At 35.0% G+C, this 15,731-nt stretch overlaps 1 protein-coding gene across 1 annotated transcript in view; it reads right to left on the reverse strand.

Moving 5' to 3' along the window:
* Positions 1–239: 239 nt before the first annotated feature.
* MED13 (mediator complex subunit 13) overlaps positions 240–15,731 on the reverse strand; it is a 91,123-nt gene continuing 75,631 nt past the window's right edge. The window contains exons 18-30 of the mRNA XM_044675060.1: positions 15,270–15,493; positions 12,737–12,926; positions 11,186–11,642; positions 10,163–10,379; positions 8,695–8,886; positions 8,284–8,507; positions 6,289–6,431; positions 5,276–5,434; positions 4,897–5,082; positions 4,090–4,238; positions 2,481–2,654; positions 1,280–1,380; positions 240–954 (exon numbers count right to left, since the gene is read on the reverse strand). Of these exons, the coding sequence (XP_044530995.1) occupies positions 822–954; positions 1,280–1,380; positions 2,481–2,654; positions 4,090–4,238; positions 4,897–5,082; positions 5,276–5,434; positions 6,289–6,431; positions 8,284–8,507; positions 8,695–8,886; positions 10,163–10,379; positions 11,186–11,642; positions 12,737–12,926; positions 15,270–15,493 (2,549 nt within the window). The 3' untranslated portion in view covers positions 240–821. The remainder of the gene's footprint in view (positions 955–1,279; positions 1,381–2,480; positions 2,655–4,089; positions 4,239–4,896; positions 5,083–5,275; positions 5,435–6,288; positions 6,432–8,283; positions 8,508–8,694; positions 8,887–10,162; positions 10,380–11,185; positions 11,643–12,736; positions 12,927–15,269; positions 15,494–15,731) is intronic.

The following is a 15,731-nucleotide window of genomic DNA, read 5'->3' on the forward strand; positions in this document are numbered from 1 at the left end:
TGTTACTCTGTAAAGGTGTGATATATAAAATGCTGTAAGACCCGGTACCTTTTCAATTTATAAACACAGTGAACTTCATTACTGTACATGTACTCTGCAACTACAGCTTAGCTGTAAATCCTCCACACACAATGGCATGGACATTAACCCCCCCCTCTATCCCCATTAAACTGTACATCAAGACAATACAAATTTACTGTCCCACCCACCCCCTTACAAAAAAATAATACTCTAAAAGCAACCCTACTGCAACTTTTAATTAAGACGATTACATATATTTTAGACCAATTGCTTTAAAGCAAGAAGGCAGTATAAACCTTCTAGGAAAATTTTTATAAAAGAGGTTAAGAAATATAAGACAATTTATACATTTAAAAACTTACAATAAATAAGATGCAGGCATTTTTGAATACTAGGTACTATAATCCAATACAAGAACATCTTGATGTTCTGAAGCCATATGCTGAACTCATTGTTCCTCGTGTCTCTTCTCCATGCTTTTAATATTCATTTAACATGACTGGGCACTATGGCTCATTACTTTCACAAATACTGTGACTGGAAAAAAAAGGTTAATTTTTGCTACTAAAATGTTATAATACATTTTGTATGATCAATCATCATAATCCTAAAGAGTTCGGTATATGATCAATGGAAAAACAGCAGGGTTACAGCCCCCTCCCCCCAGGTCAAAACAATATTTGTTGAAGTAAGAAGAATGATACCCCATCACAAATGACTTGCACTGAGAAGATTATAACTTAGTCCTGCAATGAAATAAAATCCCTTTTCCTTGTTCTTTTCTTGCACAGTTCAGAAGATCACAGCATATTCATGATAAAGTTATATAACTGATTCAGCACCACAAAATGAATTGGGAGACATGACCGTCTGTCCTGGGTTGCAGGGTCACAGGTAAGCCAGGAGAGTGCATTGTACTGTTCCAAAACAAACCTGAAAAACAAACAAGCTTCATAAGTCGTTTTATTTACAATGTAGTGTTTAGAAACATTTATGTGCTAAATACCATCTCTTTCTAATGAAATAAGGGAAGGAGGAGGGAAGGCGCAGGGAAGTAGAAGTGTTCAAAAGCATACTGAGCCTAGTAGTTAGGAGGGAAAGAAAAACAAAGCACTTATACCAAGTCATTCAAAAGTTCCTTTTGGAAAAGGTCTTCTACATAAGCTCCATCCCAAACCTTAACTTCCTTAAAAACTAAATATATCAAGTCACTGGAGAAAAACCAATTTACTATCTTCATGGTAAAAGAAGCCAATACCTGAGGACATCTGAAGTCTGATTTGAGTCAAGTGGGTGGGAGTGTTTACTGTGAAGCAGCTCGTCTGATTGCACTGAAGGCACATGGAGGTGCAAAGAGGCCTAGGAAAGAAAATTGAACAAAACTGCCCTGAAGAAAATTACTTGGCTTTATGTTTATTATTCTGTTTGCTAAACTACATCAGTAAAATGAGAATGTTTTCATTATTATACAACTAAGTGGAGTTATGATGAAATTTTGAGATGTCACGTAGTATATCTTTACTTGCTTTTTTTTCCTATCAAGGCAACCAGTTTAAACAAAGATTTCTGTAATTTTATATTGATCAACTTGCCTAGATCTTTCATTTCAAGATGCATCATAATTAATCAGTAGAAATCAAATCTCAATCACAACATTTTTAATCGTCTAAGAGATGACCCACTTTTGTTTTCAAGTCAATAATGCCATATTGCATAGATATATTTTCTTCCCAGGGCCCTGAACCTGGAAGGGGGTAGTAAGCAAATCTAAGAAAACTAACATTGAAAGTAAAGCTCTAAATTACCAATTATTTGGAACCAAGCATGCTAATGTTGTCACTAATTAGGAATATTGGAAGAGTATAGGAAATATGGCTCCTCAGGTTATATATAGTTCTATGAGTAACATTCATTATAAACAAATTTCAGTGTAACAAAAGAATTTTGATGGTTGTTGCATTGCTAGAACTCAAATCCACTGGATCAAGGATTCTTCTTAATTTTTTGTTTGTCATGGACCCCTTCTGGTGATGCCTTCTCAGTATATTGCTTTAAAATGCATAAAACACAAAATATAAAGTTTATATTATTTTATGCTGAAGTTTAGGATTTGTATAAGTAGAGAATTTTTAACTACTAAGGAGTCTGCTCTAAACCTGGCACCTAATCTCAAAACATAAAAATGATTAAAAATTTTCAGCTGCAAGCATGGTTACCCCCATTGAAAGGTGTGCTCCTCATTCCTAGAATGTATGTGGTACACACTTTTAAATGAACCTGCATCATTAAAGCTTTCTCTATCCCTTTATTTGAACTCTGATGTGTAGAGCTATGAATGTTTAAAATGAAAAATTTAACTTATCCTGTCAGTCTGGGGGGGGGGGGGGAGGGCCCACACACCTTTGACCCCTTCTCCCAAGTTATCAATTAGCATTCTATAAAGTGCATGGAAATAATACCTTAAGAAAGAGGGGACACTGATGTTGTGCTTGAGGACATGCTGACCAAAACCAGTCAGGTAATGGACCCGCTTTGGCAGTTGATACAAAGTAACCAAGGGCCAATGGTTGCTGAAGAATATTTGTTACTTCATCATGAGATTCTGTTGAAAGCAGCCGATCTGTACCTTGACCCTTTAGAATGGATAAAGGGGATAAAACTTGAGTTCATCTGAGAGTAACACAAAGAGTTATCCACATAAAAACATACTACGATTTATGATATTTGGTGTGGTTCTTTGGATTCTATTTAGGAAATTGTGTAGTGCATATAATGATCTGAAACTACTTTGTCACCAAAAATGCCCAACTTTTTAACGTATTTTCTTATTGGTGCTTTATAGTTGTGAATTTTAGACTAATGCAACCTTTGAGAAACCAAAGTACCAAAAGGCAATGAAAAGCTGTATGGACAGAAAGAAACTATATACTATTCTTGCTCCTGATGTATGAGAAATTGCACAAAGAACTATGGAAACATGATTGGAAAAGGAGATGGAATTATCATGTGGCAAAAATGAAGGATAACACACACACACACACACACACACACACACACACACACACACACACACACAGTGCTACTATGAGAACCACAAAACATAAAAAGACCTATGTTTCTAGGCATCTTAGGTAGACGCTCTGTGCAGATTCTATGGGAATATAAGCAAGAATCACAAGAGGGTATAGCAGTATTCATGAAATGACAGCTTTATTGATATATTAAAAAGTATTTGGTATGATTATAAAATAAAGACTAATTTTCAATTATGGCTTATGGGAGTTGCTTTTAATCCCTGATAAGATACTACTGATTATAATTGGCAGATTTTTAAGCCCAATCCTTCTATTACAGTCTCAACAATGGGTAATGAAGGGAATTTGAAAGACCACTCCAGGGTATTTGGTTTTTAAAAAAATCTTATTATCTTAAAATATTTTCCCATGTTAACATGATTCATTTTCTTTCCTGCCCCTTTTCCCTTCCCCTTCCCCGAGGTGACAACCAATTCCACTCACTTTGGGAAAGTCTACTGTAAAATTAGTACTGAAAGAATGGTTGATTTTTCTTTTCCTTTATAAAACTTGCACTTTAAAAGTATAACTCAAATTATTAGCAAAAGCTACTTGTTGCTTCCTTATCATATTACTCATTGAACTACTCTTTTCCTTGCCAAAATCCTGCTTAGAGCAGCAAGAACTTGGAAATAGGCCTACATCAAAGATGTTGTGGTCCTGGAGACTATTAAGGAGAGTAATAATACAGTAGAAGAGAAATTGTAAACAAAAGCTTATAAGCTTTTTTTTTCAGCACTGTCAAAAAAACTAAATAAAACAGACAAAAAGCACAATGTATGGGTATTTATCAAGCATTATAGGATACACTAAATGACATGCAATTTGAGATATATCCATGGTGTAAGAGTAAGCTACAAATGTCCAACAATTATTGTCACAGCCTGGGAGACAAGAGATTCTTTATATTATGCATGAACACTCACTATTAGGTGAATGGGTAAAGAACATGTCTGCCATATAGATGATAAACTTCATTTATTATAGAAATTACCTTGCCAGCATCACCTCCATGAGGATAATGAGATCCTGGAGAATGTACAGGGGATGTAGTTGGGGATGCAGGAAGGATATTAATGATGTCAGGGTCAAGATCATCCGCTGTGTCTAAGAGATCAAAAATACCTATTCCATCTGCTCCATCTGTATAGGAAAAAAAGGGAGAGAAAAAAAATTGTAAAATATTTTCCAAATTCCATATTTGTGTGTGTGTGCGCTTGTGGAAAAACACATATCCAACTTCCCCAGCTAGCAAGTGATTTGAGTATTAGTCTAAATTAAAATCTTGCTTCAGACTTGACTCCTGGCTATGTAATCCTGGGCAATTTACTTAATCTTTTTTCCTCATCTTCTGTTTTCCCATTTTTTAAGAATGGGAACACTAATAGTACCCACTCCACTAGATTCTTGTGAGGATCAAATGAGATAGTTAAAAATTTATGCAAACCTTTAAGCTCTTATATAAATGTTGGCTATTATTATCATAGATGTAAACATAGAAAAAATTTAAAAAACAGATACAGGGTCTCTTCACTATGAAAGAAAATATACTGAGAGAATACTTATACCAAGTAATTTGGGAAGTTATTTGGAATTGTGCAAGAGAATTAACAGTAATCCTGAACTCTTATTCATATTTTTTCCAATATAAGTTTGTATGGAGATATAATTATTGCTCAAAGGCTTCTACAATTAAGTTGTTAAAATTCTAAGTGAGAATCTCAACAAGAATGGGAATACAAAATAAATTTTAAAATTTGTTCTTTTACCAATTTCTGTATAAGTGTGCACAAATTCTTACCATTGTTTGTATTGAAAGCCAGGTCCAAATTCTCAGTGGTATAAGTGGCTGAAGCTACTTGCACAGAAGCAGAAGTAGGGAACACAAGTATATGAGTGCATGATGTATCCTGTGGGGTATTGAGCTGAGATGTCTGCATATTTAAAGTGGTACTTCGGCCAAAGACAGACCCTGTTGATACTGAATCTGAAACAGAGCCAAAAAATGTTATCTTTCACAAAAAGTAGGATAAACAGAGTCTCATGTAATAATAAGGTATTCCAAAAGTCTCTGTAGAGTTTTAAGCTTTGCATGAAGACTTTTTGGACACTCTACATTTATAAACTCAAGGGCAGGGAAAAAAGTAAAGAGTAATTCAAAATTAAGAAAGATACCTAACCTGGCATAATAACGAAAGATCCTTGGGGCTCCATTGCTACCAGGCAAGCACTAAGAATGCTTGGAGAGTCAGCAGCAGATATACCACACATCCTACACATATCCTTTAGTCTTTTACTAAGAGACTGCAGATTGCGGCGACTCAGCAAACAGCTCCAATCTGTGGGCATTAACATTTAGAAATAACATACAAACAATGAACTAATGTAGATGATATTAACTTGAGGAATTTAAATATATGAGAAAAAACATTTAATGGCTTAATTCAGCATTCTATAAAATGCAAGGGCTAATAACAACCACTTAAATCTGTGTTGGTGAACCTATTGAATGCATGCCAGAGGGAGTTGCTCCCCTCCCCATCAGCACACATGCCTGAGGATATTTCACTGACCCCTCTGCCTAGTTAGCCCAATGGGAGAGCTTCCTTCCCCCCCTCCCCCCCCATCTAGGGTAAAATGGCTCACATGTAGCCATGAGAGTTGCAGTTTGGGCACTCTGTCTCTAAAAGTTTCGCCATCACTGACTTAAACTATTTTCTATATAGGCTCGTCATTCTATTATTATTATTCCCTTCACTTGTAGTGTCAGCCCAATTTCTAAGGGATGTTTCTAGATAAGAATCTACACAAATGATGGTGGGTGAGTTAGAAGTTAAGTAACAAAGAAAGGGAGTAATAACCTTAAAGAAAGTAGTAATAAGGCCAAAGAAGAAAACTAGTTCATGAGCAAATTAAAAAGCCTGGGGAAATGGGGATAGGAGGTGGAGGTGAAAAATCTTTATGGCCTTTCTATCTTATAGTCTATGATGTAGCTCTTAAGAAAAAAAAAAATCACCCAAATAGCAACCAATAATATGTATTATATAAAGCTGATCTGTTGCATTAATTTGAAGGTTTTGAAAATGGGTTGGGGCGAAAAAAGTCAAACCTAATTATGGTCTGATTCTGAAGTTTACATGTAGTTCACACATAAAAGCAATTTAAATACTGAATATCGAAACCAAAATTTTACCTTTTAATTCTCCGTGCCCTATTCTTCCTAAGCGACCAATTACAACTCTCCATGGTAAAGAACTCATCTGTACAAGTCCTAAACACCATTCCCACAATTTCTGGAGACCAAGTCTTCGAGCAGAACCTTTTTTCCTACGAGCTCTATGAAAATGAAAAGAAATGGTTGGTTGATATCCTAGCAAGCTAACAAAGGGGAAAAAAATCCTTCCATATTCACTCTTATTCAGTAACTCCTTTCAAAGCATGTAGTAGGAGTAGGGTTTATATAAATAAGAAGGGAGCAGAGTGCATCATGTTAATGCTCACAGCTTTAGGAATATATGCCAACATTTTATTTGAATATTATAAGTTATATAGCCCCTGAGGCTATGAATTTTGACAAGAAAGCTTACAAAATCAATCACAATAAATTATAATGTGAACTACTTAAAGAGACAAGTTTGTTTTGATTTTCTATTTGTATATCTAGAGTTTAGCATAGTGTTTTATAAGAACCTAATGCTTCATTTTATTAAGTAACACAAATGAGATAATAACTAAAGCCGTAATTCCCAATAAGGGCAGAGACATAGTCTGGCCCAGCGTGCAGAGAGCACAGGATGTGAAGTCAAGAAGGCTTGGGTTTAAATCTCACTTTTGAGGCTTTGATGATGAAACTATCTCTGGAATTAAGTATATAGAAAAGCTCAAGTTACAAATGTGTCAAGGAAAGGAAAAAAAAGTCAAATGATTTGCCAATAACCATACTACTGAATTCCTAAAACTGGAGTTTGAACTCAGGATCTTCTCATTTCAAGTTAAGTGCTGTCCTAAAGTCCAAGCTCACACTATAATAAAATATAGTAATAAAATGTAAAACAAAAATGACTTTTCATGCCATTCTTTCTTACTCTTTTTTGTCATATTTTTGTGGCAATAAATTAATTTTTGCCCTGTAACTTTAAAAGGTTTATGAAGTGCTTTTCTCAAAACTATATGTAGAAAGGACTACAAATATCCTATTTTAACCAAATCTCAGAAGTTAACAGGTTTGTTCATGGTCATACAACTGATTAGTAATGAAGCCAGAATTTGAACTCTATTCTGACTATATATGATCCTATAAACACCAAATTTATGATAGTTTAAGATACAATAAAATTTTAAAACAATAATTTTAAAAACCACTGCAGGGGGCAGCTGGGTGGTCCAGTGGGATTGAGAGCCAGGTCCAGAGATGGGAGATCTTGGGTTCAAATCTGGTCTCAGACACTTCCTAGCTGTGTGACCCTGGGCAAATCACTTGACCCCCATTGCCTAGCCCTTACCACTCTTCTGCCTTGGAACCAATACCTAGTTGATTCTAAGACAGAAGGGAAGGTTCCAAAAAAATAAATGAAAACTATTGTTATTCATATTCACTCCAAACTTTATTACAAGGTGCTTTATGTTCTCTCTCATTTGACTTTCACTACAACCCTGAGTTAGGTAAACTAACTAAAATGTTACCATCCCCATTTTATAGATGATGAAACATTAAGGCTGAGAGAAATTAAGCCACTTTCCCATAGTCATATAGCTAATAAGCACCAAAGGCAGGACTTTATTCCAGAGCTACCATTCTATTTAATATGCCATGAAGCCTTTAATTGAAGCTAACTCAAAATATAACTATTTTAAGTTTGTTCAGTGGATGTTAGATTTGCTTCCCAATGAAGTTCATGCCATCTATCTTCCTGTGGAGCCAAGTACAATATTAGGCAATCAATAAATATTTAATAGTCTGGTAAATTAATAAAAAAAAAAATAAGGTTCAGAATATAATATGGATGTTTCCTTTACCTTCTCTTGGCAGACTAAAAAGTAAAAAAATAAAAAAATTCTAAAACTTATAAGGTTGCTATTCGAACCTATTCATGGGAGGTAATCTGATGAGTATACTTAAATACTACGTTATTCCTTTTTTAAAAATAGAAGCTCGTAAAACTCCCACACTTAGGTGTAATTTTATTACCTGTTTGGAACATCAATATTAATGATGCAAGATTCTAATAGTTCTCCATATAGATCTGTGCATGATGCAAGAAGCCACCTTTGATCATGAGATAAACAGTAGCCCACAAAAAGTACATTGTATTTCTGTCCAGCTTCTCCAAATGTTTCTCCTAGTTCTGTCTGTTTGTCCTTCACAGGGGCCAGAATAAAAGGAGGAGTATAAAGCCGAATACACTCTGGTCTCTGTAAAACAGGAAATTGAGGTACTAAAATGCCATCATAAGGAATAATTTTAATGATGACAATACAAAAAACCACAAAATAATCATGAAATGAAAATGACAAAATTTTTTTTAATGCTTAACCATGGTTTAAAAAAAAAAAATTAAACCTACAAACAAGAATTTGCTTGTTCAAGAAATATACTCACATCAGGACTTTTAAGGGCAGTTTCCATTGCTAAACCTGGCCCAAAGCCAGTTAACGTTTTTACATTGGTTGATGTTGGAAGTGGTCTCCGACACTGGGTAAAGACCGAAAAAGCCAAAGATTTTAAATGCTGGGTATAGATCTCTCTATCTTCATGTTTCACAGGTTGTAGCAGGTATTGACATGGGACAATCTAGAAATTGCAGACAAATAATGTTACAAATGTGGAATATGTAATCCAGAGATCAGATTATGTTCTAGGTTAAATATATGCAACTGATATTCTGGCAGAATGTTGAACTCAATCACTGATATAGAACCAAAGTAAATGATAAGGTAGTGTTTTCCCAAACTATTTGGCCACAGAACACTCTTGGTCTTGAAATATATAGATGAAACCCATAAATGATGGTAATTGCTGAGGGAAGACAAAAGAATGTGGAGAGAAAAAAATCACAATGCAGGTGAAAGAAAAATCTAAGGTTTGTCACAATGAAGGAAGGAGTGGTGATGCCCCACCACCATGAGTGCTCACCACTCTCAGGTTCCTCTACTTCTTCCCCTATTCCAGGTACAACAAATTGTTCTGTCCTCCCCCTGGCTCCAACCGGTCTCAGGAACAAGGCTACACATTGAAGATGTCAGTGACCATTTGGAGCTGTCATTGATTTTCTCATGGAACCTTATTCACATTTATATGTGTAAAACCAGAATTCCATGGAACCCAATTTGGGAAATGTGGCTATATAAAGTTTAGCTAAAAAAATGAAGCTTCTGACTGTTTATCAGAATCCATTTAACTAGACAAGAAACTGTCAGTCAATCTTGATAAAAATCAAAAGCTCTGAGTTTAAGAATTACCCTAAAAGCTTTAAAAAGAAATAGGCTCTGAGCGAAAAAATTCCAACAGTTTAAGTAGCATTAGCTCACCCCAACCTTTAGCTACTTCTGGTATAGTCTGTAACAGACAACAGAGATGTGTCAAAATCTTTAAGTCTGTGCAAACCCTGTTATGTTATGACAGAAAAGTCAACCCCCACCCCCGTGACCTCCACCCCTCCTTCCCTCTTTAGCATTACAGATCTTGATTATATCTATATAGCTATTTTTACTTTTTCTGATGGGAAATGTAAGCAAGTGGACAAATTAAATGAAACATTTTGAAAGTTAGCCAAATTGCTATATCAGTTTCTTGGACCAGAAAGTTTAGATGGAAAATAATAAAATACATAAATATACTTTCCTACATTACTATTATCTCACATATATACATACATACTCTCTTCCCTTTTGTCCCTCCCCCTGCAATAATCAATGAGTTGTTATTGCTACTAAAAGACATTTTAGAAGACTGATATGAATTCAGAAAAGTAAAGAATATCCTTTAAAATGCCCTGTTAAACTCAATTTTACCCAAACACTGAGCTATTTCATACACTCTTAATTGAATTAGGATATATCACTCTTACCTGTACAGAAACAGTACTCTTGAGATGAGGTGGAAGAGTTTGGACCATTTCCAAGAAGCATCTAAGTAGACCCAAGGTCCATATATTAGAATTAGAGCTCTCATCTTTATTTTCATATGTAAAAGGATCAATTATGTAAACAACAATTGCAGGTGGATAAGTGATTGCATGTGAATCACCATCTGTTGGGATTCCCACCTTATCTCTATCCATAGTGCTGTAATTTAAAAAGGAAATTTAATAGTCAGTCAATAGTCAAATAAGCATTTATTAATGTCTATTATTGTGCCAGAGTACTGCACTATGCTATACTATGGGGACACCCCACACCAAAAAGCAAAATATAGCCTATATTCTCAAAGAGCTAATAATATAAAGGGAGAGATTATGCAAATAGCTATGTACAAACAGGTTTATATAATAAAGGATAAACTGGAAATCATCTCAAGGGGAAAGCATCAGCATTAAGGAGGATTGGAAATGGTCTATTATAGAAATTAAGATTTTAGCTGGAACTTGAAGGAAGTCAGGAGGTAGAGACAAGGAAGAAGGGCACCCCATCCCGAGAAAATGACCAAAGTCTGGAGATGAAGAGTCTCTTTTGAGGAACAAGGAAGCCAGTGTCATCACACTGTAAAGTGCATAGATATAAGACTAAAAGGGAAGATAGCTAAGAAGGGCATTCAATGCCCAAGAAAGGATTTTAAAGTGATAGAGAGCCTCTGGAGTTTATCAAGTTGGAGAGTGACCTGGTCAGTCCTATGTTTTGGGAAGATCATTTTGGCAGTTGAGTGGAGGATGACTAGAGTGAAAAAGAGATTTGTGGCAGAAAGAAACTGATGGGGAAGCTATTGCAATAATCTTCACATTTTTAAGCGTTTATATATATATATAAACTTTTATATATAAACTATGCCAGTTAAATTTTCATCAAAATTTAATTCCCAAAGGGAAAAACAAAAATAAAATCTAAAATTTATTCCACACAATGGGCTATTTCTCATTTATAACATATTTTTTTACCTTTCAGACACTTCTGGATGTGGTTGAGTAGGACCAGAGGATGCCTCTGCTGAGACTCCAGCAGTCTGTAGAGTTGGGGGCTGTTGTCCCCCTAACTGGGCACTTTGAACAGTGGCTGCTTGTGTAGCCATAGATCCAGCAGCAGCATTGTTCATGTTTCCAAAAGGTGGAAACGAAGGCTGTTTATTGGCTGACATTCCGCTGCTTATGTTGGTGGTGGAGGAGGAAGAGGATGAGGTTGTAGTCAAAGTAGAATTTGTTGTGGTGACTGAAGAAGACACGGAGCTACTTGAAGTCATGGTGCTGCTAGTTGTGGTTGCTGGGGTGGCAGATGGAGTGTTTGAATTCCCAGTATTTATCAGCTGAGGTGGAGTAGTCAGAGACTGACTTGTGGGGACAATCAAATTTGGCTGGGAAAGTAAAGAGCTATCCAATGGCTGGGAAGCAAGGTAAGGACCTAAAGATGACAGAGCACAAGTTATATTCAATTCTTAATTTTTACTGACCAATTTTGTCTCCATTTTATGTTAATAAATTTCTTATCAGTTTTTATAATAATTATTAAGCATCCATAATTTGCAAGATGACGTTTACTAGCATTTAAATAATAAAAAGATTAAGACACTGTAGTTAATAATGAAAGTGTAAACTGGCATCATATAAATGATCATTCAAGCAAAAATATTCTATTTCCAAAAAATAAGGAACTTTCCTTTTTTCTTCTGACAGAAGGGTTATCACCTTAAAAAAGGTTAAGATTATAGTATTTAACATTATAGTGTTAATCTTACTAAGTTGCAAACCCTACCCACCCTTCTGAAGTCATTAATGGGTGACAAAGCAAATGACAGTTCTTGTAGAACTTCCCTTTGTAACATTTCTCCTAATGTAGTATCTGCAGTTTTCTTGAGGCAGCTAGGTAGCAAAGTGGATAAAGCTCTGAACTGGAGTCAGAAGACCTGGGTTCAAATTCTATGTCAGATGCTAGCAGCTTGACTTGGGGCTCAATGGTTTCTAAGGTTCTTCCAGCTCTTAATCTATGATCTGATGAACCAAACATTAGATGAAATACACTATGAGATACATGGCAATATCCAGCAAATTTTTAGCACCAGTCCACAAGGCTTGCCACATAATAAAATGAATAACATGGCTAAACTAGAACCTTGTTCTAAGGTCACCGTGATTAAACTTAATAAATGAGAGCATCTTTAATGAAGTCTTCAGTGTTTCACTTCTAAAATCCTTTGGATATTTGTTAATTAAAAATGCTGCCTTTAAAAAATTCATTTTTTATGTTGAATTTTACAGTAAGACAATGTAGTTTGTACACTATCCTTAGATTGAACACTTAATAGTCATAGGATATTATACAAGCTTAAGTCTCTGATTTCAATCCATTCATAAAGTTACTAACCTTGAGTAATAAGTAAAAATCCTTCATGTTTTTCAGGCCCAATAATCAAAGAATGCATGTCACATATTTGAATAGTTTGTAATTCCCAAATAATTCCCTTTCCACCATCCCCTGCAGTAATATAAATTCAGTACCCAGGTCGTATCTGCAGACTTGTGCATACAGCTTGAGCTTAGAAAATGCTTCGTTGTTGACATCAGCTGCCTGAGAAAACCATTCAGTTACCAACTTTTCTGAAAGTTTCTTTGAAGCAGTAGATCCAACTCTCATGATACCATCAGCCAATAACCGTGAAATGGGTCTATGTTGTCCTAATCGACAGGACTACAAACATACAAAGAGAGTGACAAAGCTAATGAATTCATAATAGTATATAGATGGATACATTAAAAAAAAGCATCTGTTAAAAATAAAGAAAAATCATCCTTTACTCCCTTTTATAGGATAGTCAAAAGGGTTGTGGCACCAATATTAGTGGCAAATGATTTATGCTGTTAGAGGTCTAGCTTCAGAATTTTAGATACATTAATACTTCCTCTCTTACTCAAAATTAAAATACCACACACAACTGATTTAAATGAAATATCAAGAATTATAATACTATATTATTTGATTAAAAAAACTGTAAAATACACAGACATTTATAATGAGTATAGCCTTAGTACAGGGGCAATGTGCTATATGGCAGAGAGGCTGGCCCCAGAATCAAAAGACTTGTATTTTTAAGTCCTGCTTCTGATATATTCTAGTTATCTTGACCTTGAACAAATCATTTATATTCCAAGTGCCTTAGGCAACTGAGACTAACTGGTAGGAGAGCTGCAAACTGGAGAAAGTTTCTACACAGGGAATTCTCTACGCAGATGAAATTAAAGATTTGTACTCCTGTCCCTCAAATTATCATGATTTCCAAAATAACATAACAAAAATTGATATTGAAATAAATGAAATTCTTATGGTTCTACATAGTCATCATGATATATACATGCTTGAAATTTATGATCAATTGAAAGATCTTACCAAAGCCTTTCAAGAAATTGTCTTTTTAAAAATTTCATGTACTTAAAGTAAATAAAAATATACTAAAAGAAAATAAAACCCTTAGTATTATGTGTGTTTATATAACCCCGCCCCCCAACCTAACTCTTCTCCCACACACTGACAAGAGTCATAACTTGAAATAGTTGGTAAAGAAGCAAGTCAGAAAAAATAAAGAATTGTAATTTTAGAATTGAAATATGCCCTAATTTGACAAATTAGTCCAGAGGTATTTTGACTTACTTATGGTTATACAAAGTAAGACAAGGTCAGAACCAAGATGAAAATTTTGCATAATGCTTTCTTTCATATACCCTTTTTTATATCTTTCCCAAATATACACATACAACCAATTTGTCAGTTATAAAGTAATATGCTATTCTTCACAAACAACATATGCTATAAGCTTGCTTATAGCAAGTCATATTAACCCTACTCCACTCTACCCTGGAGCCATTTGGTGAACTGTGAAACATGTGATCTACTCTAGTTTATGGGGTGCAATGGATCAGTTGTTTTTTTCAACTTAACAAAGACTGATCAACTGTCAACATGTATAAGGTAGAATGGAGCAGTAGACAAAAGTGACCTTGGAGTCGGAAGATCCTTTTGCCTCTGACACATGTTATTCGAACTTGGAAAAATTACTTAAGAGTTGTCAATGTGCATTAGTAGAACAATCTAATACTGATGATATCACAATTCTGGACCAAAAACAAACAAAAGAACAATAGAACAGTACAAAAAGCACTGCGATTATGTTTGGGATATAAAAAAAAACAGTCCTTGACTTAAAAGGAATTTCTCCATGGGATACAATATTTACACATATTAGTCAATATAAGATGGCCTGAAGGAGAGATCACTAATAACTACAAAGAGCATAAAGTTTCTCCAAAGAAATGAAACCTGAAGTTAACCTTAAAGTAAGTTAAATGCTGTTAAGAAGCAGGAGATAAGAATGTGAAATCCAGGTAACAGCAAGAAGGCCAGTTTAGTTGGAATGAATAATGTATGAAATCAGATTCTGGACTGACAAGGGTGAAACAAGTTCTTTTCTTCAAAGAGTGTATATTCTAAATGGAGAGATAACATATGTGAGTATATAGATACTAAAACAAAATGAATGTAGGGAATAAATGTAGAAGAGTTTTGGGAAGAAGGGTACCAGCAATAAAAGGGGGCAGGAGGAGAGAAGGAAGGAGAATTCAGAGTTAAATATTAAAGGAAATTGGGAATTCCAAAATGCAGAGATGAAAATACATTCTAAACACAGATGGAAGTGAGGGTAAAGACATGGAGGTGTGACATGTAATGTTATGTGTACAAAATGGCAAGTAAAGGGGCAGTGAGGTAGTATAGTGCGCAGAGCATGAGGACTAGTATTGAGGGTTCAAATCTGACCTCAAGATACTTCCCAGCTGTGTGACCAATTGTCTAGCCCTTATTGCTCTTTTACCTTAGAATCAATATTTAGTATTGATAGACTAGAACACAAAGTGTTTTGAAAGGTCCATATGAGAAATTGAACACTTGGCCACTTTGGCATCAATAACACTCCATGGTTAGTTTTAGATAGCAGCACAAAGATATAAATAAAATTCCATTCTTCTCACTTTGAACACATACCTCATATATTGCAGTAAGATCTCTAAAAAAGGTTTTTGCTCCATTCAGAAGGGCTTCATTCTCTGGACACAGTACAACATATGCTATATCTCTTTGAGATCCATAGGGTTCTAGCATCAGCCTCTCCCAATAAGGCAAGGCAAATGGAGAGAGCACCAGAAAATCATAATCATATCCCAACAAAAATGTGGGAATTGGCAGTGGTTCTGGGGACTCATCAGTTCCTTAAAAAAAAAAAAAAAAAAAAAAGATTTAGTGCATTAAAGAGCATATACATAAGTAGAAGAAATTCACTCCTTACTTAGATTAATATGAAGCAGTATGCAAAACTGAAAATTAAAAGTTACTTACTTGAGACCACTACAAATAAAAAAAATTAACTTATTAACAACATAAAGGCACTCAGAAAAGACCATGGTGATTTCAGGACACTTAACCAATTAACAATTCCATTCATGTTAT

Source organism: Gracilinanus agilis, chromosome 4 (genome assembly GCF_016433145.1).
Source record: "Gracilinanus agilis isolate LMUSP501 chromosome 4, AgileGrace, whole genome shotgun sequence".
Lineage (NCBI taxonomy): Eukaryota > Metazoa > Chordata > Mammalia > Didelphimorphia > Didelphidae > Gracilinanus > Gracilinanus agilis.